This window comes from Laccaria bicolor, genomic scaffold (assembly GCF_000143565.1).
Source record: "Laccaria bicolor S238N-H82 LACBIscaffold_4 genomic scaffold, whole genome shotgun sequence".
Classification (NCBI taxonomy): Eukaryota; Fungi; Basidiomycota; class Agaricomycetes; order Agaricales; family Hydnangiaceae; genus Laccaria; species Laccaria bicolor.
Window position 1 is genome coordinate 787,543 of NW_001889875.1, and position 14,359 is coordinate 801,901.

Consider the following 14,359-nt stretch of genomic DNA (forward strand, 5'->3'; position numbering starts at 1 on the left):
CTTTCAAGTTCGTTACATGCTCGTTGTCTGTGACAAATTCGGTCATTATTGACTGTTCAACAGACAGTAACATCCTCTACATCCAGAAAATTGGGTATTCCTTGCCTATCTGAACAATCTAGGATTCATTCCTGACTTTCATCCAGGTGACATGGCGCTACATATGAAATGGAGGAATCTGGACACACCGAACCGCCAACTTTTTCCTCTCAATCATGCCGACCTCCGCATCTGTTGGATACGATGCTTACGCTCATTGCGCTAGGTGTCTCATTGAAGAGATCGATAAGGAACTTCGTCAGAAGGTTGGGGAACCCACAACCTTCGCAACTGTAAAATCTCGCAGCCTCGCTAAAGGTGCAGCTGCATCTGACACTCCCATTAAACCTGTCGGGATTCTTGGCGCAGGCAAGTACTGCACCAAAAGTTTATCCATAGAGTCTAACGTCGTTCAAATTTTTACAGGTGCTAGTGGCCTTTATACGGCCATGATTCTCGAGGATCTAGGTATCCCATACCGCATCCTTGAGGCCAGACGCCGAGTTGGAGGCCGCCTCTATACCTATCATTTTCCCAATGACTTCGGTGCCCCTTACAACTACTTTGATGTTGGCGCCATGCGTTTCCCAAAAATTCCTGCTATGAATCGCGTTTTCAATCTGTTCGAAAACGACAACCTCAACACGCCCGACATCGCTTTAAACAGCCGTCTCACTCCCTTTTACTTCACCGGTGCAGGGAATTACCCCCCTTTCTTATCATACAACGGTGTCACGGTTCGGCAGAATGCTGTACCTTCTGGTGATCCCTTCAAGGCCGCAGACGTTATTCAATCTGCCGACAAAGAAGCCTACATCAAGGCTGGGACCAAAGCCATTACAGACGATGTCATCGCGCCATACGCGACAGCATTGCTTGATGACCTGAAGAACAACACTAAAACTGGCTGGGAGAAAATGCAATCTGTCGACGATCATTCAACCAGGTCGTACATGACTTTCAAGTACGAACCAAGCGCGGATCTCGGTATCAAGAAAGCGCCACTTCCAACCGACGTTGTGAACTGGTGCGAGACTTTCGATAAATCCACTGGGTGGTATGATCGTGCGTTTACGGAGACAGTTTTGGAAGCCATTGCGTTTGGTTGGCAACCTGGCCCTAACCCGCCAGCCACGCAGTGGTTCTGCATCGAGTCAGTGTCTTCCCTTCCAAGTCTTGCTCGCTTATTCTGACGTGTTCTGGATGCAGTGGAGGGTCTCAGAAGATAGCAGACGCCATGGCGACTTATATCACCAAGCAGAAACCGAATGCTATCACTTTCGACGCTAGGGTGACCGCCATTGAACTCACCGATGATGAGACGATTACGGTCACTTCCCACGGCCAAGACCGCCATGAGTTCTCTCATGTTATTTCGACCATCCCCCTTCCCGTGATGCGCACTGTCGATCTCAGCAAGGCGAAGCTCTCCCCCATGCAGGCCAATGCACTCCGACAGCTAAACTACGGTCCATCCGTTAAAATCGGTATGCAATTCAGGACGGCCTGGTGGACGAATGGAAAAGATCTAGATGGCAACATCCTCAATATCGTTGGGGGTCAGACGTACACCGACAGACCCCTTCGCACAGTCGTCTACCCTTCATTCGGACAGGTTCGTGCTGGAGGGACCACCACTCTCATTGCAAGTTACTGCTGGACTGAGGATGCGAGCCGACTCGGAGCCTTGATCGACCATGACGACAGGCTTCTCGCTAAACTCGTCTTGAAAGAGCTTGCAGAAATCCACAACATCGATTTGCAAGTACTGTCTAATGACCTGATGGACATTAAAGGATGGAGCTGGTCGCATGATCCATATACCATGGGTAAGTAACCTATGCACTCGCATATCCTCTCGCGCTCACGTTCATGTCCTAGGTGCCTTCGCCTTTTTCGGGCCCGGAAAGTTCAAGGACGTCTACGCGAGCCTCAACGCACCAGCTTCAGACGGTCGTCTCCACTTCGCCGGTGAAGCGCTGAGCGTCCGACATGCTTGGGTTGAGGGAGCATTGGACAGCGCTTGGAGGGCCGTCGCTGAGATGCTCTTCAAGGATACCGAGTTCACCGACGATCAACGCCAGGCATTCACTGACCACTGGGGTGAAAATCCAGAGTGGGTTATTGAGTCAGAGACACTTGTGGATGATGAGCCAAAGCGTCGCGGCCCGGCCCGGAGCCCACCAGAAGTTGGCAGTCATATTTTCAAGAAGAAGCAGAGTCATTTGTTCACGCATATGGCTCTTGTAGCTGCTTATCACGATAAAGTAGGAAGCCATTAGACGTGGGCATGTTCATATGAAAATCTGACATCTCCAATATCATTGACAATTTAACGGCTTACTGCAGTCTCTTTGATAATAATGATTCCTCTGTCTCGTCAGTTTTGAAGGACGTCATTGCAGATTTATGCATTGTCTCGTCGAGTCAATCTACCTCTTGCATTTCGGTGTCCTATGGAGCTTGCGCTGGGTTGGGCCCAGTGTAGGGCCCAGTGTAAATAGAAAGTGATGGAGTTAGGCCCAGAGACACGGGCGTCGCTGAGCTCTTCAAGTTGTAAAATACATATGGCCCGCTAACAAGAATTGCAGAGAAAGTTAGTAAGTTACTCGCTATGATAAATACTGTGTATCAAAGCGGGAAAGAGATAATTTATGATGCCCGAATCCAACCGCGAGCATGATCAAGCTCAAGTTCCGACCGGCGGATTCATCGCCAAAGCCTTTTACCTGTAGGCCAAGTCATGCGGACCTTCCCTTCGACGCCGTTTCTCTTAAATAGCCAGCTTCTGAATCCATTCCTTCTCCTGACCAAACCACCACCCCCAAAATGACCACCCCACAACTCGCCACTTTCAAGGTCCCCGGTATTGACAATGAACCCATGGTCAGTATGCAAAAGCACCCTGCTCTTGATAGGTATATTGATCTCTGTCATATGGACAGAAAGCCTACGCGCCTGGTTCGCCGGAACGCCAGGCCTTGAAGACCGCCATGGCACAGATGGAACAGGAGATGCCGTTTGAAGTTCCGTGCATCGTCAATGGCGAGGCCGTATGTCTCCGTCCTCTACCTCCATCTTCAGTCCTTCATGACGTTCCCAACAGGTTAAGACCGGAGTTTTCGGAAAACAACCTCTGCCCCACGACCACGCAAACCACCTGTGCACATACCACGAAGCGGACGAAGCCACTGTAGCCAAAGCCATTGACGGCGCGCTGGCCGCGAAGGCAGAATGGGAGAGTATGCCCTGGAACGATCGCGCTGCTATCTTCTTGAAAGCCGCGGATCTTGTTAGTGGGAAGTATAGGTATAAACTTATGGCTGCGACGATTTTGGGACAGGGGAAGAATATATGGCAAGCGGAGATCGATGCTGCTGCCGAGGTGTGTTTCCTTTGTTGAGCTTTTGGTGTAGAAATGACTGAAGTGATTATGGGGAATAGTTGACGGACTTCTTCAGGTTTGGGGTCAAGTTTGTCGAGGAACTTTACGCACAACAGCCTTCAAAGAATTCGGCTGGTGCTTGGAAGTGAGTCATATATAAGCATATGTGTAGTTCCGTCTTCATATACACCCCTAGCCGCGTGGAATATCGTGCATTGGAAGGCTTCGTTTTGGCAGTGTCGCCCTTTAACTTCACCGCCATCGGAGGCAACCTTCCCGGAAGTCAGTCTCCTCTCCTCATCCCTCCATAAAAAAAATACACTAACAACAACTTACCCACAGCTCCAGCCCTAGTTGGCAACGTCGTCCTCTGGAAACCCTCACCTGCCGCAACATATTCCAACTACCTCATCCACCAAATACTCACAGAAGCTGGTGTCCCCCCAGGCGTGATCCAATTCGTTCCTGGACCACCAGCCGAAGTCGTAGGGCAAGCTATCTCCCACCCCAGCTTTGCCGCGCTCCATTTCACGGGGAGCACATTCGTGTTCAAGAAATTGTGGAAGGACATTGCGGCGAATTTGGACAGGTATAAAGGGTACCCGAGGATTGTGGGTGAGACGGGTGGAAAGAACTTCCATATCGTGCATAAGTCTGCGGAAGTAAGGAATGCGGTTATACAGAGCGTTCGGGGGGCGTTTGAGTATCAAGGTATTAACTTTGTTTTCTATCTTTGTCTTATGGTCGATGATATAGATGGGGCGTGTAGGCCAAAAATGTTCCGCCCTTTCCCGGCTTTATGTATCACAGTCCGTCTGGGAAGGAGGCTTTCAAGATCAGTTCTTGGAAGAGGTTGCGAAGATCAAAGTTGGGCCCCCGCAAGATTGGTCCAACTTCATGGGTCCGGTCATGTTTGTCATTCCGTCTACGTCTCTCTATGCTCGATTATTAACCGATTTCAAACCAACAGTGGTCGGCCTGCGTACGACAAAATCATGGGTTACATCCAAAAAGCGAAAGAAGCTGGCGGTGAGATCCTGATTGGCGGAACAGGTTTGTCTTTTCTCTCTCTTCTCTCTTCTTATTTTATATATATTACAAATACGAACAGGCGACGACTCGAAAGGATACTTTATCCAACCCACCGTCATCCTAAGCAAAGACCCCAAATCCATAACAATCACGGAAGAGATCTTCGGGCCCGTCGTAACCGTCTACGTCTTCCCCGACTCCGCCTTCACCTCCACCCTCTCCCTAATCGACACAACGACTACCTACGCCTTAACAGGGGCCATCTTCTCTTCCGACCGTAGTGCCCTTTTGCAAGCAACCAATGCCCTCCGGAACGCCGCTGGTAACGTGTACTACAACGAGAAGTGCACAGGCGCTGTAGTTGGGCAGCAGCCGTTTGGTGGCGCGCGAGCGAGCGGGACGAATGATAAGGCGGGGAGCGTTAGCATCTTTTATAGGTTTGTCAGTGCGAGGAGTATCAAGGAGAATTTTGTGGGGTTGGAGGAGTTTGGGTACCCTTCGAATTTGGTTTGAGTGGGAATGGAAGGGAGAGGAAGAAAGGAAAAGTGTAGCAATACGTGGACTGTAGTCTTGTTGACAAGCCTCTCGTTGTAAAAGTTGAGAAGACGATCGTTCTCAAGGACTACTAATCCCCGACTCTGGAAAAGAGAGGATTTTGATATGCCACAAACCACACAGCGGTGTTGTTGTGCCTGACTTCGGAAGCGAATCAAATGGTCATTTCCTTCAACTCAACTTCAACTTCACACTCGCCAATCCGAACAAAATATGGATGAAACGCACCCCCCAGCGACAACCAATATCGATCTGCCACACGAAATTCAGCGTCTAATTTTTGAGATGGCTGCGAGGAGCCACCGCGGAGCTGGCTTCAATCTGATACAGGTCGCTCATTTTGTATACACCTGGTTCGTCGTTACCCATCATCGCTGTCCTCAAAACTGTCCACTTAACGATTCACAGGATAGAACCAATTCTTTACGAACGCATTGAAATTCTCGGCTCCAGCGTTGCTCCATCCCTTCTTCGGGCAATTAGGATGAAAGATCCTGCATTTCTTCACTCCACCGTCAGAGCGCTGGCGATCTCTGGCGACGTGGATCTCAAATACGTGAAACCCATCTTTGCCGCGTCTCGAGGCATAGTTAGCTTTTCACCATGGGGCATTGCGGTGAACCCCTTAATATACCTTCCCTTCATCCGCTCTCCATACCTACGCCGTTTGGCGTTGATTTCTGGTCCCCCACATGACAGCGCTTTTAATATCCCCACGGAAATGCTCACCAAGCTGACACATGTCGTAGTTGTCTCAAACTTTTCTTGGACTTCTTGGATCGACCTCGACAGGGCTCTTAACCTCAAATCAACTGCTAGTTCAGCACCGGTAGCCTCACTGACAGCTACTCCCACAACACTTGCCTCGTTTGCTGCCTTCCAGAACTTGACACATTTTGCGGTTGCGCAGAGATACTGGCCACACATTTCGAACATCCGAGAAGTCGCTCAAAAGCTACGCTATTTTGTGATTTTGAGTCAATCGGATGCCCTCGTTCACCGCGATATCATCATGCGAGCAGTCCTGTCACTGAATGACCGTCGGCTTGTGGTTGTAAACATGAAACATTTCTGGGATTGGCCACAAGGAGACTCCCGATTTGTGACAACATTCTGGGACAAGGTGGAAACCCTTGTTTCGGGTGGTTTCATTTCCGACCAGGGTGATAGATGGCCCACGAGATACGAAAGGGCCTGAGAAGTTAGAACATCACGGTGGAATGGTTGAACATTAGAAAGTGGTAGGTGCAATGTGATACAAAATCAAACCACAATGCAGTTGACAGGTAAGAATATCAAATCATTATTCCTGAGGGTGGACGACTCTCCAGACCGCTGATTGTTTTACATTTGTTCTAAACCTGCAGGTACCAAACCACCGGAAATTTCAACTCGGTTAGTCTACATATCAAAGAAAGTCATCAACCTGACAGCTTCCCACACATCTTGGGACTCGCTTACATTAATCGCACCTTCCTCCATAGAGTGTCTCCAGCAGATGTGGAGGGGCCGTCAATAATGCCTTCATCTTTCAGCCAATACTGTCACCAAAGTGCCACCAGGCGCAAGGATGTCTGTTGCGTAAACCTGTCTCCAATACCGTCGAATACGAATGGAATAGACTCTTTTGACTTCGAGTAAGCAAGTTGTGGTCAATGAGGTGTGTTGCGCCAAGTGTTTTGAGGTAATTCGGCTGTTTCATAGAAGACGTTCAAGTGATGATGGGGGAATCTGGACAATTTAGATCATAGTGGTATAGGTGGATCATCGTAAGTAGAATCAAGGTAGGATGAGAAGGATTTGCGAGATGCAACTCACCGCAAGGAATCAACGATTGGCCTGGGCGCACCAGAATAATTGCTTATTGCAGATGGATCGACTGGAGCTTCCAACCCTCCCCCATTCAGCTTTTGGCTATAAAACCCCGCGTAAGCCGCTGACAGAGCTGCCAGAAGTGTTGCGGTTTGATCATGGTAAAGGTTGGCTGGGGTCTTCTACGTAGCAACAACTGAGAACGTCTCAGGAGTTGAACTTCGCCAACATGAAGAACTAGCTTTGTGGTGGGAAGCTCTACAAACAGTTTTCCTGAGCCCGGTTCGTAGATTGGGGGCGTCCCCTAAACATTGTCATTGTCTTTCGGACTTTGATTGAGTAATACTTTCTGTTGTGATTTATAGGGAAGTGTATACGCTTGTATACGGTCATTGCATCATCCTGTTCTTTCATGACCAATATAAGACCTGTCTCAAATGATACAGCATGTTTTCCTTCACGTCGAATCTCCCTTATCTTGACAAATTTCAAAGGATTCCTTCCGTAGTCTGCGAAAGATGTGGCCAGTTCAGTGGTCCGGCCTTGGAGCACTCCTTGTATGTGACGCCGCCGACTCTTGAAGTCCTACGGGAAAATGCCACGCCAGATTCAGATACTCGACATGAAATCGAAGCAATTGTTCGTCGCGACGACGCCGATATCGACTTCCTTGACAGGGAAATATCCAAGCTCCAAACAACCCTCCTTGATCTTCAGCGTCGGCGCCAAGCGATTCAGGTGCACGTCGATCGTAACAAAGCACTTTTAGCTCCCATTCGCCGCCTCCCTGTGGAGATCCTATGGCGCAAAGTTGACCTCAACGTCGTCGCTTTGCCCGCGCTTGCCCCAAGGGAAAGATTCCTTATCTTCATGCGCTTCGTCAACCTTGCCCACAATCAGTCGGGAACACGCCCGGTTTGCATGTCCATCACTCCTCAATTAAACTTATGCATGAGGGATTTCAAAGAATTACAAAACCTTTTTCCTATCTTGAAAGGAATGGCTTCAAATTTTTCTGGTCATTGGGATGAGTTATCAATCGACATCGAAATGTTTAAGCTCATAAAGGGCCCGGAGGTAAAGACCTTCTCCAACCTCAAACGCCTTACACTCTCGGCCAGTCTACGAATCTTTGCACGCTGTTGTCTTCCGCACAACCTTTCTCAACTTACTCATCTCACAATAATAAATTGCTTCTCACCCGTCACTCGATTGGTCAATATGCCCTGGTCCCAGATCACGCATTTTGAATCACAAAATGTTCCTATCAACTATCTTGGTCCTGCTTTGGGCCAAATGTCGGCCCTCACACATGCTCACATCTCTGCTCTTGGGTCATATGAAGGCGCATCATTGCAACCAAGCTCTTTACCGCACCTCAGAGACTTGACGCTTTCATGTTCCCATGCCGCTATTTCCGAAATTGCAGGATCGTTGACAACCCCCAGCTTATCCCGGCTTCGAGCCATCATCCCACCAGGTCCTGACGAGCCTCAGTTTCATTCACTGGGGCTGACTTTGAGAGCCCTCATAGATCGGTCCTCTGCACCAATAGCCCATCTCGGACTACAACACATTTCCGCGGAAGCCATGAAGGACACATTTGAAGGACTTCCGTCGGTTGAATCACTTGACCTCTCCATCCGAGAGGACTCTGATGCTCTGAACCTGATCATGAATGAGCTTGCGTGGAAGACACTTTACAACAACTCGCCTGAGTCAGATGTCCCCAATCTCCTCCCCAACCTGCAATTGTTAACAATACGGAAAACAAGTTTGAGTGGTACCCTTCCTGGTATCATTCAAATGCTCTGTTCTCGGCTGAACACCGAACTTATTACGTTGGGGCTACATCCACCCCCCGCTCGTCTCCGTAAAGTCTGCTTTCGGAGTGTGGATTCCGTTCCATTGTTGCTTCAGCTACGTCAGCTGGGCGTTGCTGTTGATTGCATACATGAATTGAGAGGAGCAGACTTACAGCAGCTCACTATTGACGTCGCGATGTAAATTTATTAGCAAGGAGATGACGATCGAATGGTTTCAATTGGGTTTCAAGGTACCGGATTGCCATTTATTTCGTGACGTTCAAACAAATCTTCAAGAATCAAAGGAGAGTTTCAGGTAATTGGAGCTCAAAGTTTATATATTTCATGAATGGCGTATGTAAGTATTCAACTTCAAGTTGTCAATCCGAATTTTGTGACTTGGAGGCCTAGTTAAGCTTGGCCCGGCGCAATTGAGTTTCTTGGTTTGGACGGCGTTCTTTCCCACATGATGTCCATCATCGATGTTGTATCAACTTGAATTTGTATTTCGTGGTGAATCAGGATTCCCTGGCTTGTCCTTTAACTTCACACTTGCGACAAACAAAATATGGAAGAAACGCAACGCCCAGCGACAACGAATGTCGATCTGCCTCACGAAATTCAGCGTCTAATCTTCGAGATGGCTGCGAGGAGCCCCCGCGGAGCTGGCTTCAATCTCACACAAGTCGCTCATTATGTATACACCTGGTTCATCGCTACCCATTATCATCGCTGTCCTCAAAACTGTTCACTAGACTCTCCACAGGATAGAACCAATTCTTACGAGCGCATTGAAATTCCCAGCTCGAGATTTGCTTGGTCCCTTCTTCAGACAATTAGGACGAAAGATCGTGCATTTCTTGACTCCACCGTCAGAGCGCTGGCGGTCTCTGGCGACTTGAATCTCAGATGCGCGAAACTCATCTTTGCCGCGTGTTCTCAAGGCATAGTTAGCTTTTCAGCATGGGGCAATAGGGAGAACCCCTCAATATACTCTCCATACCTACGTCGTTTGGCGTTCGCCGTTAATCTTGGATACCCCAGCAGAAAAAGACGACAACGCACTCTTTAATATCCCCACCGAAATGCTCACCATGCTGACGCATCTCGTAGTTCTTTTAGACTCTTCTAGTGTTGTTTGGGACGACCTCGAATGGGCTAGTTCAGCACCGGCAGCATCACTGACAGCCACTCCCACAACACTTGCCTCGTTCGATGCCTTCCAGAACTTGACCCATTTTGCGGTTGCGCGGATAGCCTAGCAATACATCTCGAAAATTCGAATAGTCGCTAAAAAGCTATGCTATTTTGTTATTTTGAGTCGAGGGAATTCCGTCCTTTATCGCATTCTCATCCAAGGAGTCCGGTCACTAAATGACCGTCGTTTTGTGGTCGTAAACATGGAAGACTTCTCGGATTGGCCACAAGGAGACTCCCGATGTGTGACAACATTCTGGGAAACAGTGGAAACCCTTGTTTCGGGTGATTTTATTTCCGACCAGGGTGACAAATGGTCCATGGGATGCGAACAGGTCTGTCGCGATGGAATGATTGCACATTTGAGACATGGTGGTAGGTGCCGCGATGTGATTCAAAATCAAACCGTAATAGTTGACAGCTAAGAATATTGTATCATTATTCCTGAGGGTGGACGACAAGCTTCACCCCAGACACCTGATTGTTCTCCATTTGTTTCAAACCTGTGGGTATTGCCTCCAGGCCACCGGGAATAAATTGAACTCGGTTGGGCTATCACAGAACGTCATCAACCTGATAGTTTCCCACACGTCTCGGGACTCGCTTACCTTAATCACACCTTCCTCCAGCCAGCCAGATAGCTTTTTCCCGTAGAGCGTCTCCAGCAGCTTTAAATGCGGAGGGGCCGTCAACAATGCCACAACATGTATCATTGTCTTGTCTTGTGCCTTCACCTTTTCAACCAATACTGTCACCAGAGTGCCGCCAGGCTCAAGGATGTCCAGGCCTGCCTGTTGCGTAGACCTGTCTCCGATAGCATCGAATACGAATGAAATAGACTGGTTTGCAATTTTCTTGACTTCGAGTAGAGGGGGCAAGTTGCGGTCAATGACGTGTGTTGCGCCGAGTGTTTTGAGGTAATTCTCGTGTTTCATGGAAGACGTTGTGATTATGGGGGAGAATCCGGACAATTTAGCGAGCTGTATAGCTTGATAATCGTAAGTCAGTTGCGAGCATGGGAGGCACTGGTGAGACACAACTCACCATACTGTCCCACGGAACTTGATCCTCCGAGCACAACGATTGGCGTACCGGAATACTTGCCTACTGAAGATGGTTCGACCGGAGGCTCCAACCCTCCTCCATTCGGCCTTTCGCTATAAAGCCCCGCGTAGGCCGCTGACAGAGCTGCCGGAAGTGTTGCGGCTTGATCATACGAAAAGTTGGCTGGGATCTTGTAGCAATGACTGAGAACGTCTCAGGAGAACGCCAGTATAAAGAAATACTTTGGTGGTAGAGACAGCCCTGGTCTTGACATATTGTTGAAAGCCGCCCCATTCAGGCTCAAACTGGCCTTGAGAAAGACTTCCGTTGGCGTTAACATGTTAATATTATAGCGCCATGAAAAAATGCAACGTACACCCTGTCGCCTTTTGAAAACGAGGTGACGCCTTCGCCGACCTCCTCTACATCTCCCGCGATATCCACTCCAATGATGGCAGGATAATGTTCGACAAACATGCCATGTTTCTGAACTTTCCAGTCTACCGGATTGAGCGATGCTGCCTTATTTTTGACCAACAGTTCTCCTGGGCCGGGTTTGTAGATTGGGGCCGTCCCCAAAACAAAGTCGGTGAACTTTGATTGGAGGAATAATGCTTTTTGCTGTCTTGACATGGAGGGAGGTTGCTCGTATGTCATTGCATCATCCTGTCTCAGGAGCATGTCTTGGTGTGCCTACAATGGACATGAGTACACAATCGTCTCCCTCTCCCCCGTGCCGCCGTCATTCATAAATATTTTGGGCAGATATTTGGGGTATCTCCTGGTGGCGCTCATACATCTCGCTGCAAGCAGCAGCAGCGGGTGGAGGGAGTGAGAGTTGTTGCTTGAAACCCCATGGCCAAAGTTCGTGCACTTGTCACGTCACAGTCCAATATGACACGATCGTGATGCGACGCGCCACAATCGCGTCCACCATGCCCATCATCAATCATCGACACAAGGCTCAACGTCTAGTATCTACGTCAAAGACAAAAAAACCCGTCCGTCTTTGTCGTGTGAACCCCTTAATATACCTTCCCTTCATCCGCTCTCCATACCTATGTCGTTTGGCGTTGATCTCGAATCCAGCAGTGCCAGCAGCAGCAAGAAGATTCCATGACAATGACTTTGCATGAGCAGTTGGCTGTTATGACGGATCCGACGAGGGGGTCGGCCTTGGGGCAGAAGGAGAGGTGGGGGTATGTACATGGAGGAGGAGGTTAAGGAGGCTTATGAGTTTGTTAAATGAGAACAGGCGTACCCCACCCCAGCTACCTCGACTTCGTCAAATTGCCCCTCAACCACACCCAGACCTGGATCGAACAGGAACCCGGCTTTTGCATTTTCGCATACGAGTGCTTCGTGTTCGCATTAACCTGCCAAAGGCCTTTGTCGAAGTATACTGCCAACCCTGTGCCAACCCATACTCTTCCACTTTTACCCCCTCCACCTCCACCTCCAGCACCAACAACAACACTTTACCCCCTCCTCCTCTATCTCCACCACCCCCTCCAATGCACCACAAAAACCTGGCCTGCAAATACCCGAATATGGGCCCAATGGAAGTGCTCCAAACAGTCATAGTCCCCTTGAAGGCCTACAGAGTCTTTCTGAAAAAATGTCGATGATAGTGCATCTCCTGAGTTTGGTGTAGGGTCGCAGGTTACGCACTCCCAAACGCATCCTTCGTCTCATGGGTCTTTGCACCCTTCCACGACGCACACTCTAAAAACGCAACCTCAAGGCCTCACCCCTCGTCCTACCCCTCCCAAATCCAAGCGCAATCACAAATCCCAACAGCGCTAATAGCAGCCTACGCACACGACGAACGGAGTCGGTCTGTGGTTCCTCAGAATTTGTATTTTGATACGCTTGCTTGTTCGCCTGTTGAGGAGCGAGCTATTAGGGGAACATAGTGCGTTCACTACTGCCTCTCTTGGGGTTTCCTATGGAAATCGGAACTCTTTGTATGGGGGTTTCATATAGGACGCGGGGACGAACATGGTGGAGTATATGTACCCACAAGCGGTGCAGAGCGCTCCTACGAGTCCGAATGATTTGGATGTTCGGGTCGGCAGCAGCAGCAGCATTCGCCGCACAAGTCTTCCTCCAACAACACTACTCGCCACAATATCAATACCAACATCACACTTCATCCTCCCAGCAAGCTTCACCGCAGTATCAGCCCCCTCCTCTGGCTCAACACCACCAACATCAACGGGCACAAGGGACTTGTTCACATCATTCGTCGCCGCTGTATCGACCTTTGAATCCTTCTCAAAGCCAACAACGTGGGTATCATCAGTCTTCGCCACACTTGAGCCGAGGGATGTCGCCTCAGTATCACCAACAGCAACAGCAGCGACATTCTATGTAGGCGGATTCAGAGTCAAGGGCTGCCGCGGTTCTATGATAATGTGCAGCCTGCTGTTGTAACTCCTCACTTTCTCTCGGAAGAGGAGATGGAGGTGTTGACTGCTTGTCCGGATGTTGACTGCGCTTCAGTAGGTCTTTGCAGCCAGTCCAGCGGCATTCGCAGCTCCAACGCTAAAGTATGCGTTACTTGTTGTGTTGCACTCGGGTGTGGGATGGAGATGGTTCATGAGGACTTATCCTCTCAAAATCATCATCGAAACCTCCCTCTGACCGACGCCAGCGCTGAAGATTGCAGCGTGTGTACTCATAGCGGAGGCGAGAGGGGCGTTCCTCAAGATGTGTACGGGGTCCACGTGACGAGGGAGGGTGTGTGGAGGGAAATGGCTAGGGAGAAAAGGGGGAAAGAGTGAAGGTGAAGGCTTCGGGTGGTGCGAGGACTTTCGAGGCTTGTGTGTGGAGATGTTTAAAACAAATGCGGAACTGATTTTGAATGTGAATTTTTCTCGTTCGTCGGTGGGGAATTATAAGGGCTGATTTGCGTGTTAGGTCGTCTGCTACCGCAACTGGCATGTGGCCAATGCATCTGCTGCCGTCTGCAAGATACTAAGGGCGTAAGCATGTCATTCCAGCTCCGAGTCGGTCGTTCCATTTACTTACCCGTATTTGCCTATCTATAGCTCATTTAAATTTGGCGCAAATTTCAACATTGACATTGTATTTCAACAAATCTAATGAAGGTACAACTGGGGTCGACAAGAGGATAACCAAGCGGATTCTCGTCCACTCAACAACCTCCTGCCAAAGGGAACGATGGCCCTCTCCACGCGCGAAAAGCTAGAAGTTCAGCCCACACACACCGTCCACCTTGAGCCGCCTCTTGATCCAATACGCCGCGCATCGTCGAGGCGAAAGGGAACAATGGCAAGGATGAGATCCATGGCGGAATCTTAAACACCAGCGATGCGTGGAAGTAATCGAGAGCTTTGAGAGAAATATTCGGGGCATAGTATGGTTCCGCGTGTGGATGAGTGGGTAGGTTGTTGTTTGATCGCAAGCGATAGTTATGTAGGTTGACGGTGTTCATGGCGAATAGTTGATTAGATTACTGTTTGTA

At 49.2% G+C, this 14,359-nt stretch overlaps 6 protein-coding genes across 6 annotated transcripts; 5 read left to right on the top strand and 1 right to left on the bottom strand.

Annotated features, from left to right (window-relative positions):
* Window positions 1–488: 488 nt before the first annotated feature.
* On the top strand, window positions 489–2,321 carry LACBIDRAFT_183317 (uncharacterized protein; the record flags this gene model as incomplete). The annotated part of the gene is made up of 4 exons (XM_001876427.1): window positions 489–801; window positions 874–1,192; window positions 1,249–1,868; window positions 1,921–2,321. 4 exons carry the CDS (start codon window positions 489–491, stop codon window positions 2,319–2,321), a joined length of 1,653 nt encoding a protein of 550 aa, XP_001876462.1.
* Window positions 2,322–2,868: 547 nt separating this feature from the next.
* LACBIDRAFT_188701 (delta-1-pyrroline-5-carboxylate dehydrogenase) lies at window positions 2,869–5,061 on the top strand (the record flags this gene model as incomplete). The annotated part of the gene is made up of 9 exons (XM_001876428.1): window positions 2,869–2,929; window positions 2,989–3,092; window positions 3,146–3,424; window positions 3,484–3,569; window positions 3,621–3,706; window positions 3,767–4,135; window positions 4,194–4,335; window positions 4,395–4,477; window positions 4,536–5,061. 9 exons carry the CDS (start codon window positions 2,869–2,871, stop codon window positions 4,967–4,969), a joined length of 1,644 nt encoding a protein of 547 aa, XP_001876463.1. The 3' UTR covers window positions 4,970–5,061.
* A 163-nt stretch (window positions 5,062–5,224) lies between these two features.
* LACBIDRAFT_323297 (uncharacterized protein) lies at window positions 5,225–6,209 on the top strand (the record flags this gene model as incomplete). The annotated part of the gene is made up of 2 exons (XM_001876429.1): window positions 5,225–5,364; window positions 5,420–6,209. 2 exons carry the CDS (start codon window positions 5,225–5,227, stop codon window positions 6,207–6,209), a joined length of 930 nt encoding a protein of 309 aa, XP_001876464.1.
* A 30-nt stretch (window positions 6,210–6,239) lies between these two features.
* Window positions 6,240–6,648, top strand: LACBIDRAFT_311336 (uncharacterized protein). Its single transcript, XM_001876430.1, has 2 exons — window positions 6,240–6,297; window positions 6,379–6,648. The coding sequence occupies exons 1-2, from the start codon at window positions 6,285–6,287 to the stop codon at window positions 6,528–6,530; spliced, it is 165 nt and encodes a 54-aa protein (XP_001876465.1). The 5' UTR covers window positions 6,240–6,284; the 3' UTR covers window positions 6,531–6,648.
* A 622-nt stretch (window positions 6,649–7,270) lies between these two features.
* LACBIDRAFT_323298 (uncharacterized protein) lies at window positions 7,271–8,830 on the top strand (the record flags this gene model as incomplete). The annotated part of the gene is made up of 1 exon (XM_001876431.1): window positions 7,271–8,830. The coding sequence occupies one exon, from the start codon at window positions 7,271–7,273 to the stop codon at window positions 8,828–8,830; it is 1,560 nt and encodes a 519-aa protein (XP_001876466.1).
* A 3,336-nt stretch (window positions 8,831–12,166) lies between these two features.
* On the bottom strand, window positions 12,167–14,183 carry LACBIDRAFT_323300 (uncharacterized protein; the record flags this gene model as incomplete). The annotated part of the gene is made up of 6 exons (XM_001876895.1): window positions 12,167–12,466; window positions 12,691–12,768; window positions 12,969–13,238; window positions 13,506–13,629; window positions 13,903–13,916; window positions 14,103–14,183. The coding sequence occupies 6 exons, from the start codon at window positions 14,181–14,183 to the stop codon at window positions 12,167–12,169; spliced, it is 867 nt and encodes a 288-aa protein (XP_001876930.1).
* Window positions 14,184–14,359: the final 176 nt, after the last annotated feature.